At 48.6% G+C, this 19,659-nt stretch overlaps 1 protein-coding gene across 1 annotated transcript; it reads left to right on the top strand.

Annotated features, from left to right (window-relative positions):
- The first annotated feature begins 1,396 nt into the window (after positions 1–1,396).
- DRG2 (developmentally regulated GTP binding protein 2) lies at positions 1,397–14,280 on the top strand. Its single transcript, XM_035131903.3, has 13 exons — positions 1,397–1,513; positions 2,460–2,620; positions 3,796–3,885; positions 4,017–4,077; positions 5,117–5,207; positions 5,851–5,923; positions 7,565–7,655; positions 8,750–8,847; positions 10,575–10,651; positions 11,330–11,418; positions 11,562–11,620; positions 12,241–12,294; positions 13,434–14,280. Exons 1-13 carry the CDS (start codon positions 1,450–1,452, stop codon positions 13,518–13,520), a joined length of 1,095 nt encoding a protein of 364 aa, XP_034987794.1. The 5' UTR covers positions 1,397–1,449; the 3' UTR covers positions 13,521–14,280.
- The last annotated feature ends 5,379 nt before the right edge of the window (positions 14,281–19,659 follow it).

Raw genomic sequence — 19,659 nt, 5'->3', positions numbered from 1 at the left:
CCCTATCATGCCCTATATTGATGAGGCTTTTAAACGTAATACCGTAGTTATGTTGCTAGCCTTAACTGATGTACAGTTGCTCTGGCCACAAACAAGCCCTTTGGTGACTGCTTCATTCTCACCAGTTTCCTGGCTGCCCATAAAGGACTCCATCAGTGTTTATGGCCAACATGCCAAACTAGGGGAGGATGGTGGGTTTCTTTGAAGCGGTGGAGGTGTAAAGGTCTTGCAGGTGCTTCTTGGGTTAGAAAGGGATAAATCCTATGTAACTTACCTATGCCGCAGGTAAAGAGAGGTGAGCCTGAGAGGGTGGGCTGGTTGTCTTACAACAGCCCAGGCCCTCCAAGTGTCCCTATTTTCCAGGGACGTCCCTAATTTAGAGAAGCCATCCTGGTTTCTTATTTGATCCCAGAATGCCCCGCTTTTCTGTAGGGTGTCCCTATTTTCATTGGAGAAATTTTAGACCGTATGGAGTTACCTGACCCCTGAGCCGTCTGAAGGCAATCCTGTATAGGGAAGGGTTTTTTAATGATGTTTTTAATGTATGTTGGAAGCCGCCCAGAGTGGCTGGGACAACAGTAAGATGTGTAGGGTATAAATAGTAAAACTATCATTATGGAATGGGACGTCCCTATTTTCATTGGAGAAATGTTGGAGGGTATGACAGCCCCGGTCGGTGCTTTCTCTTTATTTGCCAGGGGGGTGGCGGGGAGCTGATAATTGTACCCCAGAATTGTAGAGTTGGAAGACACCACGAGGGTCATCTAGTCCAATCCGCCGCAATACAGGAATCTCTTGCCCAGCGTGAACCTCCAAACCATACCTTGAGATTAAGAGTCTGATCCTCTACCGCAGCTTAATTATAAGTTTTTGACACCCTCTTAACCCAGACTTGTTTCCCGAAGGTTTGGGAAAGTTTTCCGCGAAGTCTCTCTCTGGTGGGTGGGGAGATAGGATCCTTCACCCACCCGGCCCTTTCGCCTAGCCCAGGGTGAGGGAGAGGGCCCACAGCAGCCCTGAGGCGCAGAGCAAGACCAGCTGAGGGAGAGGGAGAGGCAGCTAACAGCAGCCCTGCAAGGTACTCCAGTCTCGGGCTCCGCAGCTCCATCCACGCAGATACGGCGCCCTTCTCAGTTCCTGTAAACCAGTGTTTCCCCAACCTTGGGTCTCCAGCTGTTTTTGGACTACAACTCCCATCATCCCTAGCCAGCAAGACCAGTGGTCAGGGATGATGGGAATTGTAGTCCGAAAACAGCTGGAGACCCAAGGTTGGGAAGCGCACGGAACGGAAAAGCCGCCGGCTTCGGTTGGCGCAGGGGACAAAAAGGCGCGTCGCACCGCTCCGGGATCACTTCCTGTGGGAGCGGCGACTGACCGCAACCACTTCCGGGTTAGCGCTTCTCCTCTGCTTTCCCTGGCCAGCTGCGCTTCCCGTCCCGGAGTGCCACGATGGGGATCCTGGAGAAGATCGCGGAGATCGAGAAGGAGATCGCCCGGACCCAGAAGAACAAAGGTTTGGCTCCTCCTTAGGACGCGCCGGTTGAATCGAGGAGGCTACCCGTTGACTGTTGCCTTTTAAGCGCCTGCTCGGCAGGCAGAAGTTCAGCAGGTGCGACTTTTCTCGGTTGAAAAGCTTCGCCTGCTGAACTTTTGCCCTGAGGGTGTTAAAAAGAATAATAGGAGCTCTAAGGCCCTGGGCTGGGCAATGGCAGAGGGTTGAGGTTGTTTTTGCGGGGTCAGCAGGATGTGGATTTATTTTATTTATTAAGGGAGGGAATGAACTGCAGAGTTGGGGGAGAGCGGCTCTTCAGATGGGCTCCTACAGGACCGGCATGCGAAGTTTGTGTACCAAGTGTGTCGCATTTGTTTGCCCAGGATGTGTCTTTTCGTTATCGCTATTTAGCTTAAAAGTACTTTATGTGTCCCTCTTCCATATAAATACATTTGGGGAAGCAAAACTAGTGCGGTTGCAAGGTAGCTAGGGGACTTTTAAAAGCGGGGGAATAGGAGATTCGTAACACTGAATTTTTTTGTTATTGATTTATTAGATTTGTATACTGTACCACCTGTCATCTGAAGATCTCAGGTTGGTTCACAATATAAAAACACAGAATAATAACACAAAATACATAATAAAACAAACAAACCAGAAACTATCACAGGGTAGCAGTTAAAAGCCGGAAGCTCTTCATTTTCTTAAAGTTCATACCTAGGGTGTGGTGGAATCTGGCTCCTTATCCCTTTCCCCAGCCCAGCTGAGTAACTGACAGAAATACAGCCAGAGGTGCTTTTCGCCTTTAGAGAGGGGAAACAGTAAGCTCTGGTTGACCAGGTTGGAGAGCTAGGCAAGAGGAACAGAGAGGGAGCCATTAGGAGAGTACAGGTGTGCTAACTCATTGGTCACTGATTTTGTTTCCGAGTCGTGTATGTGTGCGTTACTTTTTCTATTTCTGCTCTAGCCACCGAGTACCATCTTGGCTTGCTGAAGGCAAAGCTTGCAAAGTACAGAGCTCAGCTTTTGGAGCCTTCCAAATCGGCTGCGGGCAAAGGCGAAGGCTTCGATGTGATGAAATCTGGAGACGCCCGGGTGGCGCTGATTGGTTTCCCCTCTGTGGGTAAGGTCAGTGACACTTGGAGAATTCCTATTCCCATGTCTGTTACTTCGTGTGCTTCCTTTTAAAGCAGGTATGGGGAACCTGTGACTCTCCAGTTGTTGCTGGGCTGCACTTCCCATCAACCCCAGCCAGCATGTCCAGGATTCAGAAATGATGGGTGTCTGTAGTCTGGAGGGCCACCGGCTCCCCACCCCTGCTTTAAATGAAGTCTCACCCCTAAGTTTATAATTCAGGGGTTGGGAACCTTTGTCCAGGGGCCAAATCTGCCCCTGCAGACCTCTCTGTCTAGCATTTGGAACTCTCCCCAGCAGGGTTAGAAACACAGATATATAAGCTAGGCACCACATGGCTCCTTAAACCAAGGTTATAGTCACCAAAACGGAATGTTTAGTTGCCATTTTGGGGCAGGACAGCTCTAAAGTCTTACTTTTCAAAGGATGGACGGACTATGATTGATTTTTCAGTTAAACATCTGACTGGATTAAGAGCTTTGAGAACTTAAGGAAGAAAAGTCACTTGATCCAGGGTCAGTTCACGTATATATTGGCCTATTCTGACCTCTGTTTCTTTATGGCGACATTCGTAACGTAAGAATATTCTCCACAACTGAGAAGGGAAGGGGTGGGGTAAATGAAGACAAGCTACAACAATTGGCTATAATGTTGTTCACTACTCCTCATCAGGCTGCACAGAAAAAGTACCGTATTTGGGTTTCTGAAATTCATTCTGATTAGGCAAATAAAATATAACAGAATTCTACAGGATGGGGTATTAGCGTGTGAAAACAGTCGGGATCCAAGGATCCCCAGGCATGCACCTCCAGGTGGTGGAGATGTCAGGCACCATCCTTGTGCCCAAGCACCTTCACTTGGTCACAAATGGTCAAAAGCCAGGTTCAAAATGCGCCTGGCCAATTTCGAATACTGATCATTGCCTCTCAGACTATCCTCCCTTGCAGGGCCATGGTGGGGATTAAATGGGAGAACCAAGTACACCGCCTTGAGTTCTTTGGAGGAAAGCCTGGGATGTAAATGCAAACAAACAAGCAAACGAACAAACAAATAATACAATAAAATAAAATATGTTTTTACATGGAAAATTCACATCAGCATGGTTGCTGATTTGTCACAAGTGGGTGGCTATCCTCTGCCACTGCTAACACACTCATCCTCCCTTTCAGTCCACCTTTCTGAGTCTGATGACTTCAACGGCGAGTGAGGCGGCTTCCTACGAATTCACCACATTGACATGTATTCCTGGAGTCATAGAGGTTAGCGCAGTTCCATTGGATTGCCATCTGCTGGGGCAGGAATTAAACCGCACTGGAGGTGCTCTGTATCATTATAACCACCCCCTCCCTCCATGTGCCACTTCCCAATCTTCTCTTTTGTCTTTTGCCAGTACAAAGGTGCCAACATCCAGCTTCTCGATCTGCCTGGGATCATCGAAGGAGCTGCTCAAGGTGGGTGGGGATTGGCGTCTGGGTCTCATTCTGCCCAGAGCAGCGTTGACGTTCCCAGGGCAGTAGCACTTTTGCACAGTGACAAGGGACCTTTTCTTCAGCTTGGTGGAGCACATTAGCTCCTGGGTAGCCTTCCAGAGGCTGTTCCCCCATGGTGTGTGGGGACCAGAGGCAAAAGTGAGCAAAGCAACACATCCTCGTTCTATTTGTACAGCACCTTTCTGCAGTTAAGCCATGCCCAAGGTGGCTTAACAGCATCAAAATATGTACATAGTTTATTCTGACAGTTGCAAAATTGCTGCAGAATATAAATATCCCTGAACTCTAAGCTATTGGAAGCATCTCGGTAAGCCTTCAGAAAAATTAAGGAGACCCCTTTGTAAAAATACAAAGAACAGCAACAATAATCCCACCCCTTGGGAATCACATCCCTTCGGTGTCTGTGGGCATAGTATGGGCTGGTTGGGACTAGAACGGGAGTTTAAAAACCCTATTTGATCTTGCAGTGCTGCCAGCTCCACCTGCTTTTGGCCCTGACTCTGTGCACCGTCATCCCTTCGTATTAAAAAGGGTTCCTCCCACCTTGATTGGCAGTCAGGTTAATCATGCAGCTGGGCCTGCCTCCTCCCTTCCTGTCCTTGGACAGTGAAAAGTCTCGTGGTCCTTGGGGGATGCTCCTGGAAGAAGGATGCAGCCAAGCAACGGGCTGCTGAATTGCAGGCATTTTCAGCATGGGAAAGGTGGGGGGAATAGTTGCCTAATGAGAACTGGCCTGGGGAGGGTGAGGGGAAGACGCTACCCGAGCACTGCCATCTGTTTGGAGGATTTGGGAGCAGCACTAATGAAGCGGTATTTTTTAAAGTAAGCCTCTTTGGGAAGTCTTCTGCATCGAAAGACAGGGTGGAAAGCAACTCCTTGTTTGCATGATACAAACAAGCAGAGATTCATTGGTAGCTTCTCAGCAGCTGCTCCTGCCACACAACTTCTTGCTGTCCTGCTGTCACGGCAAGTAACTCCCATTTTCTCCTTTCCTTTGCAGGAAAAGGCCGCGGGCGCCAAGTGATTGCCGTAGCCCGGACTTCTGATGTCGTTATCATGATGCTGGACGCTACAAAGGGGGAAGTGCAGAGGTTAGCACCTAGAGGGCAAAGCACCCAGGCGTGGGTTGAATTATGTGCAGATCCGACTGAGGATTTGGCACTATCCTGGACTGGAAGGAAAAGGGTCGTGGCTCGGTGGTTGAGTCTCTACTTTTCATGCAGAAGGTCCTGGGTCAGGGGTCGGCAACGTGTGGCCCATGGGCCGGATGTGGCCCACAAAGATCATTTTACTGGCCCCCGAGCCGCCCCTGAACCGAGCAGCCCGCTCAACGAGTCCCCCATGCACTGCGCTAAACCAGCGCGGCGTGGGGACTCGCTGAGCGGCACCAGAAATTGCATCTGTGCACGCGCAGATACTGGAAATCGCATCTGCGCATGTCCAGACGGTAAAAAACGCTTCTGCGCAGACGCAATTTCTGGCGTCTGGGCATGCACAGACACAATTTCCAGCATTGTGCTGAGCCAGTCTGGCCCACGGACGATCTCCGTGGGAGTGATCCGGCCCATGGCCGGTAAACCTTGCTGACCCCTGTCCTAGGTGCAACCCCTGGAATTTTTGGGTAGGACTGTGTATGTCCCTGGAAGAGGGTTTTGACTCTCATTTTACTGGGTTTATTTGGGTAATGCCTTGGCGGCTCTTTATGACCACATCCTCCCTCCCTCCCTCCTGCAGAGCTCTGTTAGAAAAGGAACTGGAAACAGTAGGAATCCGGCTGAACAAAATCAAGCCCAACATCTACTTCAAGGTGAGGCACTGCAGGTGGGCGAATCGTAGGGCTGACAGCTCCTCCCGTACAAAACACATAAATACAGCAATCGCCAGCTTGGTGCCCTCCAGGTATTGCTGGGGTCCCCAAACCCATCAGCTGCATCCAGGTTGCCTGTGGTCAGAGATGACGGAGCTGTGGTCCAAGAACATTTGGGCACCGAGTTGATTCATTTGTGTCTCAATAAACACATGGGAGAAATAACAGACTTGTAGGGAAGGCTAGCCTCCCACTCTTCTTCACCTTCCTTCCACCCCACCGGAAATGCTCCTCGGCTGTGTGTAGGAAGTATCCAGCCTTGTGAGATCACCCCCAGCTTCTCAAAATCGGCTCCTCAAATGGGGTTGGGTCTGTCACTTGAAATGTGGTGGTGAAGGGGGTTGGGGGAAGCGTTTGCCAGAGAGCTGCAAAGATTTTTGCTTAAAATAAAGATGCTTTGGCTTATTTAAGTGTATTGCTGCTTAAGTGAGCAGTTGGGTCAGATTCTGCCCATGTACTTCTCATTGTTTCTCTGCAAGGAGAGAGGACTAGAATAGGGTTGGTGGGGAACTTCAGGGCCAGCGGCCAAATGTGACCTTCCAGGACTCTTTACGTGGCCCTCAGGTTTGTCCCCAGCCCATGCCCCTCACCAGTCCTGCTCTGCACCTCCTTGAGTGGTTTTGCCTGGCTAGGATATGTCTTTGAGCTCTGATGATGCCTCTTGCTCAGAGGGGGGGTGAGAAAAGAAGAAGAAGCCACTAACATATTTGCATGGCTGGAATTTACACTAGGACTGTACAAAGGTAAGAGTCTCACACTTGGCTCTTCTCACTTTTACATCTGCTCCTGCCCGTCAATGGCATGCGGCCCCTGGAAGGTTGCGTATGAGAGAATAAGGCCCTTAGGCTAAAAAAACCACAAAAAACGGTTCTCCTTCCCTTTTAGAAATTAATAGTAAATAAAATGAAAAGCTGGACCCAGCCTCCTTCGGGAGGAAGGGCAGGATAGAAATTAAATAAATCAGTATCTTGAAGCAGTCCAGGCCTCCTGCAAGCCACTCTGACCGCTGCTCTGAGTTGGGTTTGAACCCAGAAGAATCGTGTGCCAGTCTAGTGATTCGCACATGCTGTCTTAAAGCAGTCTGCCCCACCTGCCCCCATTTGGTCACGTAGTGTAAAGGTCACCAAACCTTTTGGGCCCATGAGCATATTTGCAAACTGTCAGAACTGTTGAAGTCGCCACAAGGGCTTGCACTTTCGCTGCCCAGCCATTAATCTCATTATTATTATTTATTATTATTATTAATAGTGCTACTACTCTTACTAACACTACAGGAATGTAGTTTTAAAGTACGTGAACATTGCAGATGTCAAAGGATTTAGCCCGTGCAAAATTGATGTGAGTGACCACTTTAGATTAGACCAAGATTTTTGGGCCCGTGAGCCTATTTGCAAACTGTTATATTATTGGTATATTGCAAACTGTTATAATATTGGAATATTATGGGCTATACCAAAGAGGCATTCTCAGCATTTCACCTTTCAGGTCTGTTTGCAGTGTCCAGTATACTCAAAATATAATTTTTTGCTGATTCAGCCTCGTTGAGGGCCATCTTGACAAAGCCTCTTTTCTGTCTTCCAGCCCAAAAAGGGAGGGGGCATCTCCTTCAATTCAATGGTGACGCTAACTCAGTGCTCCGAGAAACTGGTGCAGCTCATCCTCCACGAGTACAGTATCCTTTTCCACAGAGATTCTTGGTGGCTACATTTCTCAGCAAAGCGATTCAGGGCACCAGCTGTAAAGGTGCCTTGCAGTATCATTGGTAACGCCCTGAGCAGTTGAGGGTGGGTGGTTTGGACCCAGGCGACCTGAAAGATCCTATCTCCATGCCTGGGTGCTGAGATTCTCAGGTGAGCACCTTCTCTTGGTCCTATCAACATCAGAAGAACTGTTGGTTGTGACGCAGGAGAGCCTTTTCTGTGGCTGCTCCCAAGTTACAAAATTCCCTCCCAAGAAAGCTTCGCCTGGCTCCTTCCTTGTTATTCTTCTGCTGGCAGGCTAAGACCTTCCTGCCCAGACAGGCATTTGGAAACTGAGATGCAGATGCTGCTGCTGTCATAGCAAATTGTGCTGTAATTGCTGGTTCTAAATGTGTTTTGATGTATTTGAATTAGTTTGTTTCTATTACAGTGGTACCTTGACTTACGAATGACTCGACCTACGAATGTTTTGAGTTACAAACAGAGTTCCGTCCCGCCATTTTGGATGTGGTTTAGATAGGATTTTTTTGACTTACAAATTTTTAGATAGGATTTTTTTTACTTACAATTTTTTTTTAAAAAAATCCCCATTGGCTTCGACTTACGAAGGTCCGTTCGGAACGGATTAAATTCATAAGTCGAGGTACCACTGTATTCTGCATTTTATAATTTTGCAAATGTTGTAAGCTGCCTTGAATCCCAACTCGGGAGAAAAGCGGGATAGAAATATATTTAATAATCGTCATAATGTCTTGGTCCTGAGACATCGCTGGGCTCAGGAGCGGAGCAGTAGGCTCAGACCGAGGATGAGGGCGACCCTGGAGAGGCACTACCAATCAGTGTTGACAATACTGGACTATCAGGCGTATTTTCTCCTCGCAGCAACCCTTCAGGGTAGGTTTGGCTGCAAGATTGTGACTGGCCTATGATTACCTGGCCAGCTTTGTTGCCGAAGGGGGATTTGCCCTTGAGTTTCACCAACCCAAGCTGGATGCTCGTAACAGCACAACACACCGACTTTCTTAGCAAACACAAAAGTGTTTAACCTTGACTCTGCTCACCTAAGAAATATTTAATGCGGAGGTTCTGTTCCGGGAAGACTGCACACCTGACGAGTTCATTGACGTGATTGTTGGCAACCGGGTCTACATGCCCTGCCTTTATGTGAGTACCTTGTGAGAAGTTTTGTACTTTTAAGAGAATGGGATGGAGGGGGTGTATTTCGCCATAAGCAAGGGTTTCTTTTCAGGGAAAAAGTTTCTGAGGAACACAGGTGGCAGTGGGGGAGAGCGATTGCCTTCCTGCCCTGCTTGTGAGCTTCCCATGGCCATCTGCTTTACCACTATGGGAACAGAATACTGGTCTAGATAGACCTTTGGTCTGACTCTCCAGGCTTTTCTTAAGTTCTCAAACACCCCTTCTACCTATAAGAGCTCTCATCTAGGTATTCTGAGTGAATTATGCATTGATTTGAATAAGCTTAATATCCAGAGCTTTGGCATTCTAAGACAGAATCCCATATCCAGAAAGCACCCTTTCCTCATGCAGTTAAGCCTGTTTGTTTGTGGTATTTGTACTCCACCCTTTAGTCCAGGCATCCCCAAACTGCGGCCCTCCAGTTGTTTTGGACTACAATTCCCATCTTCCCCGACCACTGGTCCTGTTAGCTAGGGATCATGGGAGTTGTAGGCCAAAACATCTGGAGGGCCGCAGTTTGGGGATGCCTGCTTTAGTCAGATATGCTCTCAGAGGGTCACACAAAGATCAGTATTCAGATGATCCCTCCTCTCCAGTCCACAATCAAAGCAAACTTGATGCAAAAGGTGAAAAGGGGATAGGAAAGTTGAGGAGGAAGCAAGCACAATATGCCTGCAGTCTGTACTTTTGTGCAGTCTGCAGTTCCATGCAATTGTCAGTTAACCTAAGAATAAAGTTCATTCAAAAAATTGAGCCAATCCAAGTTCATAGCCCCTATGGTCGTGGAGACATGGTGCAGACAGAGCCTTCTCTCTCTGAAAAGGGTGGCCAAAAAAGAAAGGCACCCTTCTTGGGGGAAAGGGCTGTAAAGCTTTAGAAGCACCAGACTGTTTTCCAAAACAAATAAACAAACCACCAGTTGCCTTCACTGCCTTTTTGGATACTGGATTGGAGACGGATCTCTTACTTATATAAACTTTTGCGGCGGAAATAAAATCGCCGGAAAGCTACAAAGGATAGCTGCTGCATACAGGTGTTTTTTTTTTATGAATCCTGTTACTGTTTAATGTAGCACCATCAGGCATATCCCTGCTCCAAGAGGCTTACACTCCAAATGGGGCTTCCCCAACCTGGTGCCCTCCAGCTGTTTCAAACTACAACTCCCGTTTGCACCAGCCATCAATTTAGCTGAACAGAGAAGGGGAAAACTGACTCCTTGCACCAATAGAATAGAATAGAATAGAATAATTTATTGGCCAAGTATCAACCATACTTGGAATTTTGCTTCGACTACATTGCAATGTAAAGAAAACGTACCTCATACTAACACTATGCCCCTCACAATACAACCACACAGCGGAAAAAAACCCCATGCCACCAACTGGCCCCCCTTTCGCTCACAACTACAGATTCAACAGTTTGATGGCACAAGGATAAAAGCTATTCCTGTGCCTAGATGTTTTTGTATATAGAGTCCTGTACCAACCTCCGGATGGCAGTAAATCAAACAGGTGATGACCAGGTTGCGAAGGGTCTACTGCAATTCTCTCTGCTCTCTTCCTGACTCGAGCGGCATAAAGTGTCTCTATTGGAGGCAAACTAACACCAATTACCCTCTCTGCAGTTCTTCCTGCTCATTGGAGCCTCTTCTTATCCATTAATATTCCTTTCTCCTCCACCACCTTTTGGATTAGGTTTATAACAAAGTCGATCAGATCTCCATGGAGGAGGTAGATCGCCTGGCACGGAAACCACACAGCGTTGTGATCAGGTAAGGTCCTCAGCCCTGTTTCTTTGTGGCCAGCATGCGGTTGGCTTAATCTCCAGGGCACGTGGTACGATGAGCCCTTTGGAAGAAGAGTCTTCATTGGCGTCTGTTCTCCCTGTATACCTTTTGTTATTAATACTTACTAGATTTATTCTCGCTAGAAGCTGAAGCCTCTGGGCCAGTGCATCTCAAATTATCCGATGGGATGAACCAGTGTCGTCCCCCCCCCCCCCCGGCCCAATGTGCTAGGAACCACTACCATGCTTAGTCCCTGAAGCATCCCACCAACATCTTGCAGACAGACACCAGTCCACCGACCACCACTTTGAGCAGCACCATTCTAGAAAACGTGCACATTTTTTAAAAATCTCAGCATGAACAATACAACTATTTGAGGCAAGCCAAACAGGCTGAATATCTTCTCCCACCCCACCCCCAGTCTCCAAGAAAATGATCCCCATTTGATTAACAGAGAAACGGGAACCAAAATAGAAAAAAAGATGTTTAAAATGATGTAAAAGGTTTTAAAGGCCTGGGAGAGAGGAGTAAGGTATTTACCTGGTTTTGAAATGACATTAAGGTGCCAGGCGAGCCTCTTTGAGGAGGAGATTCCACTGCCAAAGTCTTTTCTGTGTCCTTATCGCCCTGCCACCCACTTTGTGTGTGTCCGCCTCTCTCTAGCTGCGGCATGAAATTGAACTTGGACTACCTGCTGGAGATGCTGTGGGAATATCTGGCCCTTACCTGCATCTACACCAAGAAAAGAGGCCGTAAGTAGCACAAGCAGGCCAGCAGGATTGGATGGAACTAGATCTGAAAATGAATACGGGCTTAAGGGGAGGAGGGAGGATCCGAAATTCTCATGCCTTAGTGACCTTGCTATTTTTTCCTCTCTTTTCTCGGTCCCGGACAGAGAGACCAGACTTTTCAGATGCCATCATCGTACGGAAAGGGGCATCCGTGGAGCATGTGGTAAGCATTGAATTTTTGAGCTGCAGAAGGGCCCCCTCCCCCCGGCGATTTCCCCCCCCCCCACACACTGCACTGCCAGCTCTTCCCAGGCTGAAACCATCCAGCCAGAGATTCAGTCTTCTTCTTTGAAAACACACTAGGGCAGGGGTGGCTAACCTGTGGCCCCCTGGATCAGCCCCCTGCCCACTGACTGTACCGCCTGGGGCTTCATGGGAGATTGAGTCCAGGAAGATCGCACCCTCTGCCTTTTGGCTACAGCTCTGCTTCAGGAGCAGTTGTTGCCTTAATTGCGTCAATGTCCTGAGCTAGGAAATATGGTAGCCATTGCCCAGTGGTGCCTTCAGGTTTGGGGACTGTGGGGAAGAGACCCACTGGGGGGGCAGGGGGGAAGCTGTTCTGCAGACAGCCGTGAGCGTGAAGTTGCCACTTTGGCCAGGAGGAGTTGGGTATGTAATGCCAGGCTCATTTTTAAGAGGCAGCTCCACTTCAGAACCTCTGCGACACGACTTTGGAAAGGGATAAGGGGTGTCTGTCCTCTGCAAGGAGTACAGTAAGTAAAACTTAGGGAGCTGAGATTGCAAGGCCTCACCTGGTACATCTGAACCTTTTTCTCCCGTCAGTGCCATCGAATTCACCGGACATTAGCCAGCCAGTTCAAGTATGCGTTGGTTTGGGTAAGTGTGCTATGATTAGAAAGTGGGGTGGAGTAGAGGGCTCAGGTGTATTTGCCAAGTAATAGTGATATAGGCAGGAAACGTGGGGGAAGCTTTTAGTGGCTTTTTAAAAAGGAGATTTGACAAATGCACTAAAAGGGATGGGTTGAGCTATTAACAGCAGCTCTGTAGAACCTCCATGTACAGAGTTAGAATATCTCACGGCCAGCGCGGAATGTTTCTTTTATGCTTCACTGGTGGGCTTCACACAGGTATTGTCAAATAATAATAAGAAGAATAATTTATTTGTACTCCACTAAGCTGACTGGGTTGCCCCAACCACTCTGGGTGGCTTCCAGTATATACGAAAAATGCAAGAAAACATTTAAAAGCTTCCTTACAGGGCTTCCTTCAGATGTCATAGTGCCCTCCAGGTAGTGTTGGACTTCAGTTCCCATCAGCCCCTGCCAGCATGGCCAGGGATGATGGGATTTGTGGTCCAGCAGCATCTAGAAGGCTCCCACGGGCTACCAAACTAGTAGCTGGATCTTGTTGGCTCTGTAGCCTCCTCCAGATGGGGTGTTCTTGCGTAGCCAGATTGGGGCTGACCTTCTCGCAACAGGTAAAGAACTGAGGTGAGGATGAATGCATGGAAAGATAAGGTGGCAGCCCCAAGGGGCAAGCTGGGGTGTCCCATCGCAGCACCCCATAGCTCACAGGGGGACAACCTTCAGCCCCAGGCCCCCGCACATCCCCCAGCTCAATTTCATGTGTCACAAAGAGTCGGTCTTCCCCACCTTCTCCCCTCAACAGGGAGAAGAAGGCTCACCCCTGCTGCAGCTGTTGAATACATTAGGGCAGGGATAGAGAACCCATAGCCCTCCAGTTATTGCTGGACTCAAGCTCCCATCACCCCTGGCCCTTGGCCATGCTGGCTGGGGCTGATGGGAGTTGGAGTCCCACAGCATCAGGAGGGCCATGGGTTTGTTTTTCCTGCCCATCCCAGGGGCGGGAGTGCTCGGAAGGGACCCCTTTCTTGGAGACATTGGCAATCCATTGGCAAGTGGCATTGGGGAGTGGTAGGGGCACCTCCCTCTCTTCTTGCCAGAGAGACCCCCAAACCGGGGCTGGTGAAACACTGTTGTTTTTTGGCTTTCAAGGGAACCAGCACCAAGTACAGCCCCCAACGAGTAGGACTCAGCCACTTGATGGAACATGAAGACGTCATCCAGGTAGTCAAGAAATAAGCCTCGTCGCTGGTCCCTCGCCCTGCTCTGCTCCGCAGTATTTTCAACGCGACTCAGCAGAAAACTGTCTAAAAGCCAAAAAGAAGAAGAAAAGCCTCTGTGTGTAATGGGAGGGTTTTCCTTCAGCTCCTCATAAGCTTCCATGAAGCTTCCACGGAGGATAAGAGACTTCTGTGGAACTTCTTGCAGGTTAGGGACGTGGAGAAGAGAGCTTCTTGTCTTACACACTGACATGCTTAAGGGGCACCTTTCAATAGCATGGTCTTGGGTGCCTTTAAGATGCTCGGAGCGGGTTTGGTTGTGACTTGACAGCTTGCCCAGAAAAGTGGCCTTGGATTCATGAGCCGAAAAACACAGGGAGAGAACCATCCACCCTCCTCCTGTTCTTCCTCCCTTCCTCCCGTGTGTGTTGGTTCACGAGCAGAACAAACAGCCCTGTTCAAAAACCAGCACTTGCCGTTGGACAAAAACGATTCCGGGCGACGCAAGGATTTGTTTACAGGTGGATCACTTTGTCACGTTCACAGAGTGCCCTTTGGAAGTTCATTTCCACCCACTTTCTGGCTAAGAGGGGTGGTGTTGGTAACTTCCATTGGGGTTAACGGAAACGAGGCCACCTCCTCCCTCCTGGCATCCAAGAAACAGCACACCTGCTGCTCCTGCAGCTCTGCTCGATAAATTTACTCCAGACCCATCAGAAGCCATTTGTCCTTCAATTGAAATAAAGAATGGTTCTCATTTCTCTTTGGCACTCCCATAATGTCAAAGTTGTGAAGTATCATTTTCTAACTGCTGTGAAATATTTCCAGTGGTTCTTTTAATGCTCTTGTTCCTGAGGCTGCTGCTTTTCTTTTCCTCCACTGTAGGGCTGGTCCTGCCTGCTTTTAACAGCTTGTTTTGAACTTCTATTTGGCTTTTCTTCTTAACAGTACGTTTTTACAATTTGGAAATCTGCCAGGGTTTAGGTGGTACTCTGGCTGCTCCTGTTCAGCCCAGGGTTCTCTTATGCGTGGCTGGGCTCACATGGCAGAGAGAAAAACTGTTGCATTAAGAGACTTCCATTGCCTATATTTGTAGAATGTACTTGTAGGATATTGAAGAGTCAGAAGAGGTTCAGAAAAAGGCAACCAAAATGATCAAAGGGATGGAGAAACTCCCGTCTTAGAAGAGGTTGAGGCATTTGGGACTTTTTAGATACCGGTCCAGCGGGAAGGTAAACGGCATTTCTGTGCCCTGCTCTGGTTCGCCAGAAGCAACTTAGTCATGCTGGCCACATGACCCGGAAGTTGTACGCTGGCTCCCTCAGCCTATAGAGCGAGATGAGCACCGTGACTGGACCTAATGGTCAGGGGTCCCTTTACCTTTTTAGATGAGAGAGAAGTTGAGTAGGTGGTGACATGGTAGAGGTATGGTATAGGCATCCTCTACAACCACAATAACAATGTATACCAATAACAATGTGTACCAACAATGTATACCAAGGAGGCCACAGGTAATTAATGGCCAAAGGCCTGGCAAAGAGGAAATGTTTGTGGCTGGTGCTGAAAGCTATGTAATGAGGACAAGAGGTGAGCCTCCCTGGGGAGAGCATTCCACAAGCAAGGGGCCACCACCAAAAAGGTCTGTTCTCATGTTTCCACCCTCTAGGTCTCCCGTGTAGGGGGCATACCGAGAAGGGCCTCAGATGATGATTGCAGGGTTTGGGTAGGATCATACGGGAATAAGTTTCTGCCAATCGGGTTCCCTCCAGAACCCAATGGCAAGGCTTCTGTAGCTGCAGGATTCTGACGCCAAGCAGGCGCCCAGAGTAGACCTCAAAAAAGCTTGCAGCTGTCTTGTTGCAGTCAACCTTTTCAGTGGTAAGTGGGAATTTGTTCAGACTGTGAAGTCTAGCACACCCAGGTTTATTTTTCTTTACGTTTATTACATTTCATATCACAAGTTTCCTCCAGAAAGCTCCAGCTGGTGTGTGTGACTTTCTCCCTCCGTTCTATCCTCCTGACAACCCTGCGAGGTGGGCTAGCCTGAGAGCTAGTGACCGGCTGGCTCAGCGAGCTTTGCTATCTCTGATTTTCATGCAGAAAGATGCTACGCCTTCTCTTGCAGAAGTCTGAGACTACTTCTGTGTACACACACACACTACTTCTTCCTGAGTTGCTGATAGCTTGCAAATAATCCCCGGCCCCCTGTAGAAGAGAGCCGTTTCTTCCCCTCCCAAGCGCAGGTGAGAAGAATAGCACTCATCAAATATGCATGGGCCCACTGTAGCCGGTAAGAGCCTCGCAGCAAACATGGCGCTGTAGGCTCAGGAGAGGCATCTCCTTGCTGTCAGCAGGCGCCAGCTGGAAGCTCAGCTTCCCCCAGGTTTTGGGGGACAGCGAGGGCATCCCTGCTGCAAAGGATGTCTCCAGGGTGCAGTTGCAGTACGAGTGGAGCTGCTGCCGTTCCGGCCCAGGTGAGCAAATCAAGGGGGTTATTAAATTGTATCATCCAATCCGTTTTTCACAGCAATGGATCACTTTGCTAATGGAGGTTGCGCTCCCATCTTCTCGTTCGCTCCCATCTTCTTCGTTCGCTCCAGGGCTTATGTTTAATTTTTGTTCTATTTCTAGTGTTCAAGCTAGCTAGCCTGTCCTCTGAGAAGCTCAAAGGAGTTTGCAAGTCCTTCAAACTTGCCCTTGTTTTAGCTATGCACCAATTCTGTGCAGGAGGTTGAGAGAGCAGGGGTCAGAGTGAGGATTTGGAGCTGAGGCTGGGTACAGTGTACCGCTTACTCCAGTTTCAGTGAAGCTCCCGCAGCTCGTGTTTGAAGCGGGATGCACGTGACTTCAGCCACAATCCGCAAGTTCCCTGTACTTGCTTCCGAAATACTCCTGGGCGATGCATTTTTTCCTCAAAGTATTTAGTTTTAAAATGTAAGCCACAGCATAGGTATTCCTCACCCACTTTGATCTGTGCAACAACCCTGCTTGGTAGCTTAGGCTGAGAGGATGTGACCAGCCCGAGATCGGCCGCTGAATGAGGATTTGAACCTGGGTCTCTGGGGTCAAAGTCCATAACTTTAATTGCTACACCACACTGGCTTGTAGCAAAAGTGTATCTGTTTCTCCAGAGTTTTCTGCAGAGATCTGTAGATGCCCTGAGCCCAGGCAGTTCCCAAAATAGCCTGACCTGGCAGTTGCTCTTACAGCTCAAGTGTCACCGTAACAAGTAGAAGATCCTGCTGAATTGTGTGCTTCTTTCCAGTGTGATCTACACAGGGTTCTGGGATCCATAGATCTTCCGCAGTAGGATACCTCCTAAGTGCAACTAGCTCATCACAAAAGGGCATTGCCAATCTTATCTCAAAAACTATTGTGAGATCAGAGGCTGATATGTGGCCTTCTGGACTCTTACTATCAATTTTTACATTTTATTTACTAGCTCTTTCCTGAAGAATTTCAGAATAGAATCGGAATTGTAGAGCTGATGTTGAACTTGAATCACCTTTCTTGTAACTTGAAGCTACTGGTTTGGGTCCTAACCCCCAAGCGGGAGAAAACAAACTTGTTCCCTCTTCCGTGTGACAGCCCTTGAGATATTTGGAGGTGGCTTTGCTTATTTTTGAAAAAAGTCCCACTGAGTTCAATGAGTCCTAATGAGTCCTAACGAGTTCAGTGGGGCTTTTATTACCTAGGGCAGCTTTTCTTAAATAATACATTCCTGGAGCTGGTTCAAATGGAGGGGGGGGGAGAGACACACCACATGGACATACAAGCAAGGAGGAAACTTTAAATTAAAAGATACAAAAGCCTTGCAAAAAAAAAAAGTCTCAATAGTTCTTTGCCAGTCTGCACTGAACAAAGCGGTACTGGTGTTGCATTTTACTGCCCCCCAAAATAAGATAAAAATTTACGGCATAAATTCACCACTAATTGGGCCTCCGGAAAGACGGGAGGAAACAAAGATTTGGCAACAGTTTAAAAGCGAGTGAGCAAAAAGATGGCCATTCCAGAGAAAGGGCCATGGCTGACACATTGGGGTGCTAAATCACCACCTCCTTCCTCAGTTTATGGGGACTGTTGTCTGCAGCCTAGATGTCGTCCGGATGTGAAGTTCCATTATGAAGCCAAGCAGTTTGGCAACTCAATCTATATTTCTTAACCTACTAGAGCAGCAGTGGGGGCATCTCCCAGGCCCTGGGGGCCAAATGTGGCCCTCCGGGGATCTCTATCTGGTCCTCAGAACTGCCCCCAGCCGCTACCCCTCACCGGCCCAGTTTCACACCCTAAGTGGTTTTTGCCTGGCTGGAATGTGTCCTTGAACTCAAGAGAACGGCCTTTGCTTGTCTGGGCAGAGCATGGTCTGTTGTCCCAGTATATATTACCCTGTTTCTCCGAAAATAAGCCGTAGCCATAAAATAAGCCGTAGCAGGATTTTTAAGCATTCAAGGAATATAAGCCATAACCCGGAAAATAAGACATAGTGATAGGTGCACCAGCAATGAAGGCTGCGGCAGGAGAAAGGGGGGGGGGGAATAAGACATCCCCTGAAAATAAGCCATAGTGGTTTTTTTTTTTTGAGGGAAAATAAATATAAGACGGTGTCTTAATTTTGGAGAAACACGGTGGAAACTAAAAATATAAAAGAGTTCACATTCATTGCTCCCCGCCCCCCACACTTTTGCCTCTGGTTCTGCTCTGGCATGTGGCCCCCAGATGGTCCCCCTGAAGGGAATGTGGCCCTCAATATGGAAAAAAGGTCCCCCACCCCTGTAACTTGAGGACTCGGGCAAGTCAGCTTCGGCAGGTTCTGTGGGTGGGGGACATGGCAGGTCACGGTGGGCTTGTTTGGCTAAAAGCATACTGATTTGTGGGGCAGTAGGGATATCGAAAGGACGAGCAGTTGTCCAAAGACTATGCAGGGTGCTTGGTATCTGCTTGGGAGCTTCATCCCTGTCACTAGGTGTGGCGGCCATTCCCTTATCGCGCACAATGCCTATTCTGAGGAGAGAAAAACCATGGCAACAGGCCTAGTCAGCCTGGCTTGCGTCAGTCGGTATCCATGGTGTGTGCCGAGATCTTCGCTTGCAACTTTTCTCTCTCTTGAATTTCGATATAAAATGAAGAAATAAAACAATTTAACACGAGGGCAGCAAAACCCGCTCAAAGGGGCCGGGTAATGTTTTGGGTGCAGCTCAACCATTCTTCGAGCTATTGCGTTTTATCCTGCCTTTTCTCTTAAGGTGGGAAGACGATATTGCTCTTTTAGTTGGTTGGTTGTAAGACTCTTTGGGTCGCCTCGGGCAAAATTAAAGCTGTTAACGATAAATTAGTGTTGCCGTATTTTGAAGAGCGAGAAAGAGAACCCATTTGCCGGCTTATGCTTTTAACTATGGATCGCTTTGACGACTCGACCCGTGAAAAAGGGGGCATGTGGCGATGCTGAAATAAATCATATTAAAACTGGTTTAAAAACAACCTATTATAAGGAGGGTCCTAAAAACAGACACCTCAAGTGTCCAAATCCAGGGCAAAGAAGGTGTGCCATCGGTATTCGCCAGAAGCCGCATAGCAAAGGTGCCAGGCCTCTGTGGGGACTTAAACTGCTTAGGGGCCACCACAGAGAAGGCCCTTTCCTGGACCACCACAGGTGAGCCTCTGAGGTGGAGGAACTGCCAAGAGGGGCCCCCCCCGTTGACCTCAGCACCTGAGGGGTCTGTGGGGAAGGAGGTTGAATTTTGGGTATTTCAAGCCAGATCTCTGGCAATCCGAACTCGGTGGCAATAAGCGATGATGCCAAAGAGGACCGAGAAGGATTTCTTCCAGAGCACCAACCCTGTCAGGCTGCCTCATTGTCTCTCATTATTTACTGCTTGAGAGCTGGCACTGGCCGGGCAGGGATTGAAAGGGAAGCAACAGTTGTCAAGAGAGCCTCGGAGAGCGGCCATTGTCTTTCCTGGTGGGCCGGTAGGCAACATCGGACGTCTTTAGCTCTCCCACCACTCCCTGCTCAGCTCAGGCAGGGGACTCAAGATGCTTAATGCAAGCTGCAATTTCTTCACCTGCCGACTCCGGGCTGGCGACCGGGTGGCATCAGCTCACCAGGAGATGCCACGTTTCTTGGGCTTTTGAGGCTTCGACTCCCAGATTTTCGGTTG

The sequence above is a fragment of the Zootoca vivipara genome, chromosome 13, assembly GCF_965207765.1.
Source record: "Zootoca vivipara chromosome 13, rZooViv2.hap1.1, whole genome shotgun sequence".
Classification (NCBI taxonomy): Eukaryota; Metazoa; Chordata; class Lepidosauria; order Squamata; family Lacertidae; genus Zootoca; species Zootoca vivipara.
Note: the sequence above shows the minus strand (reverse complement) of the source record. Positions and strands in the feature narration are given on the sequence as shown.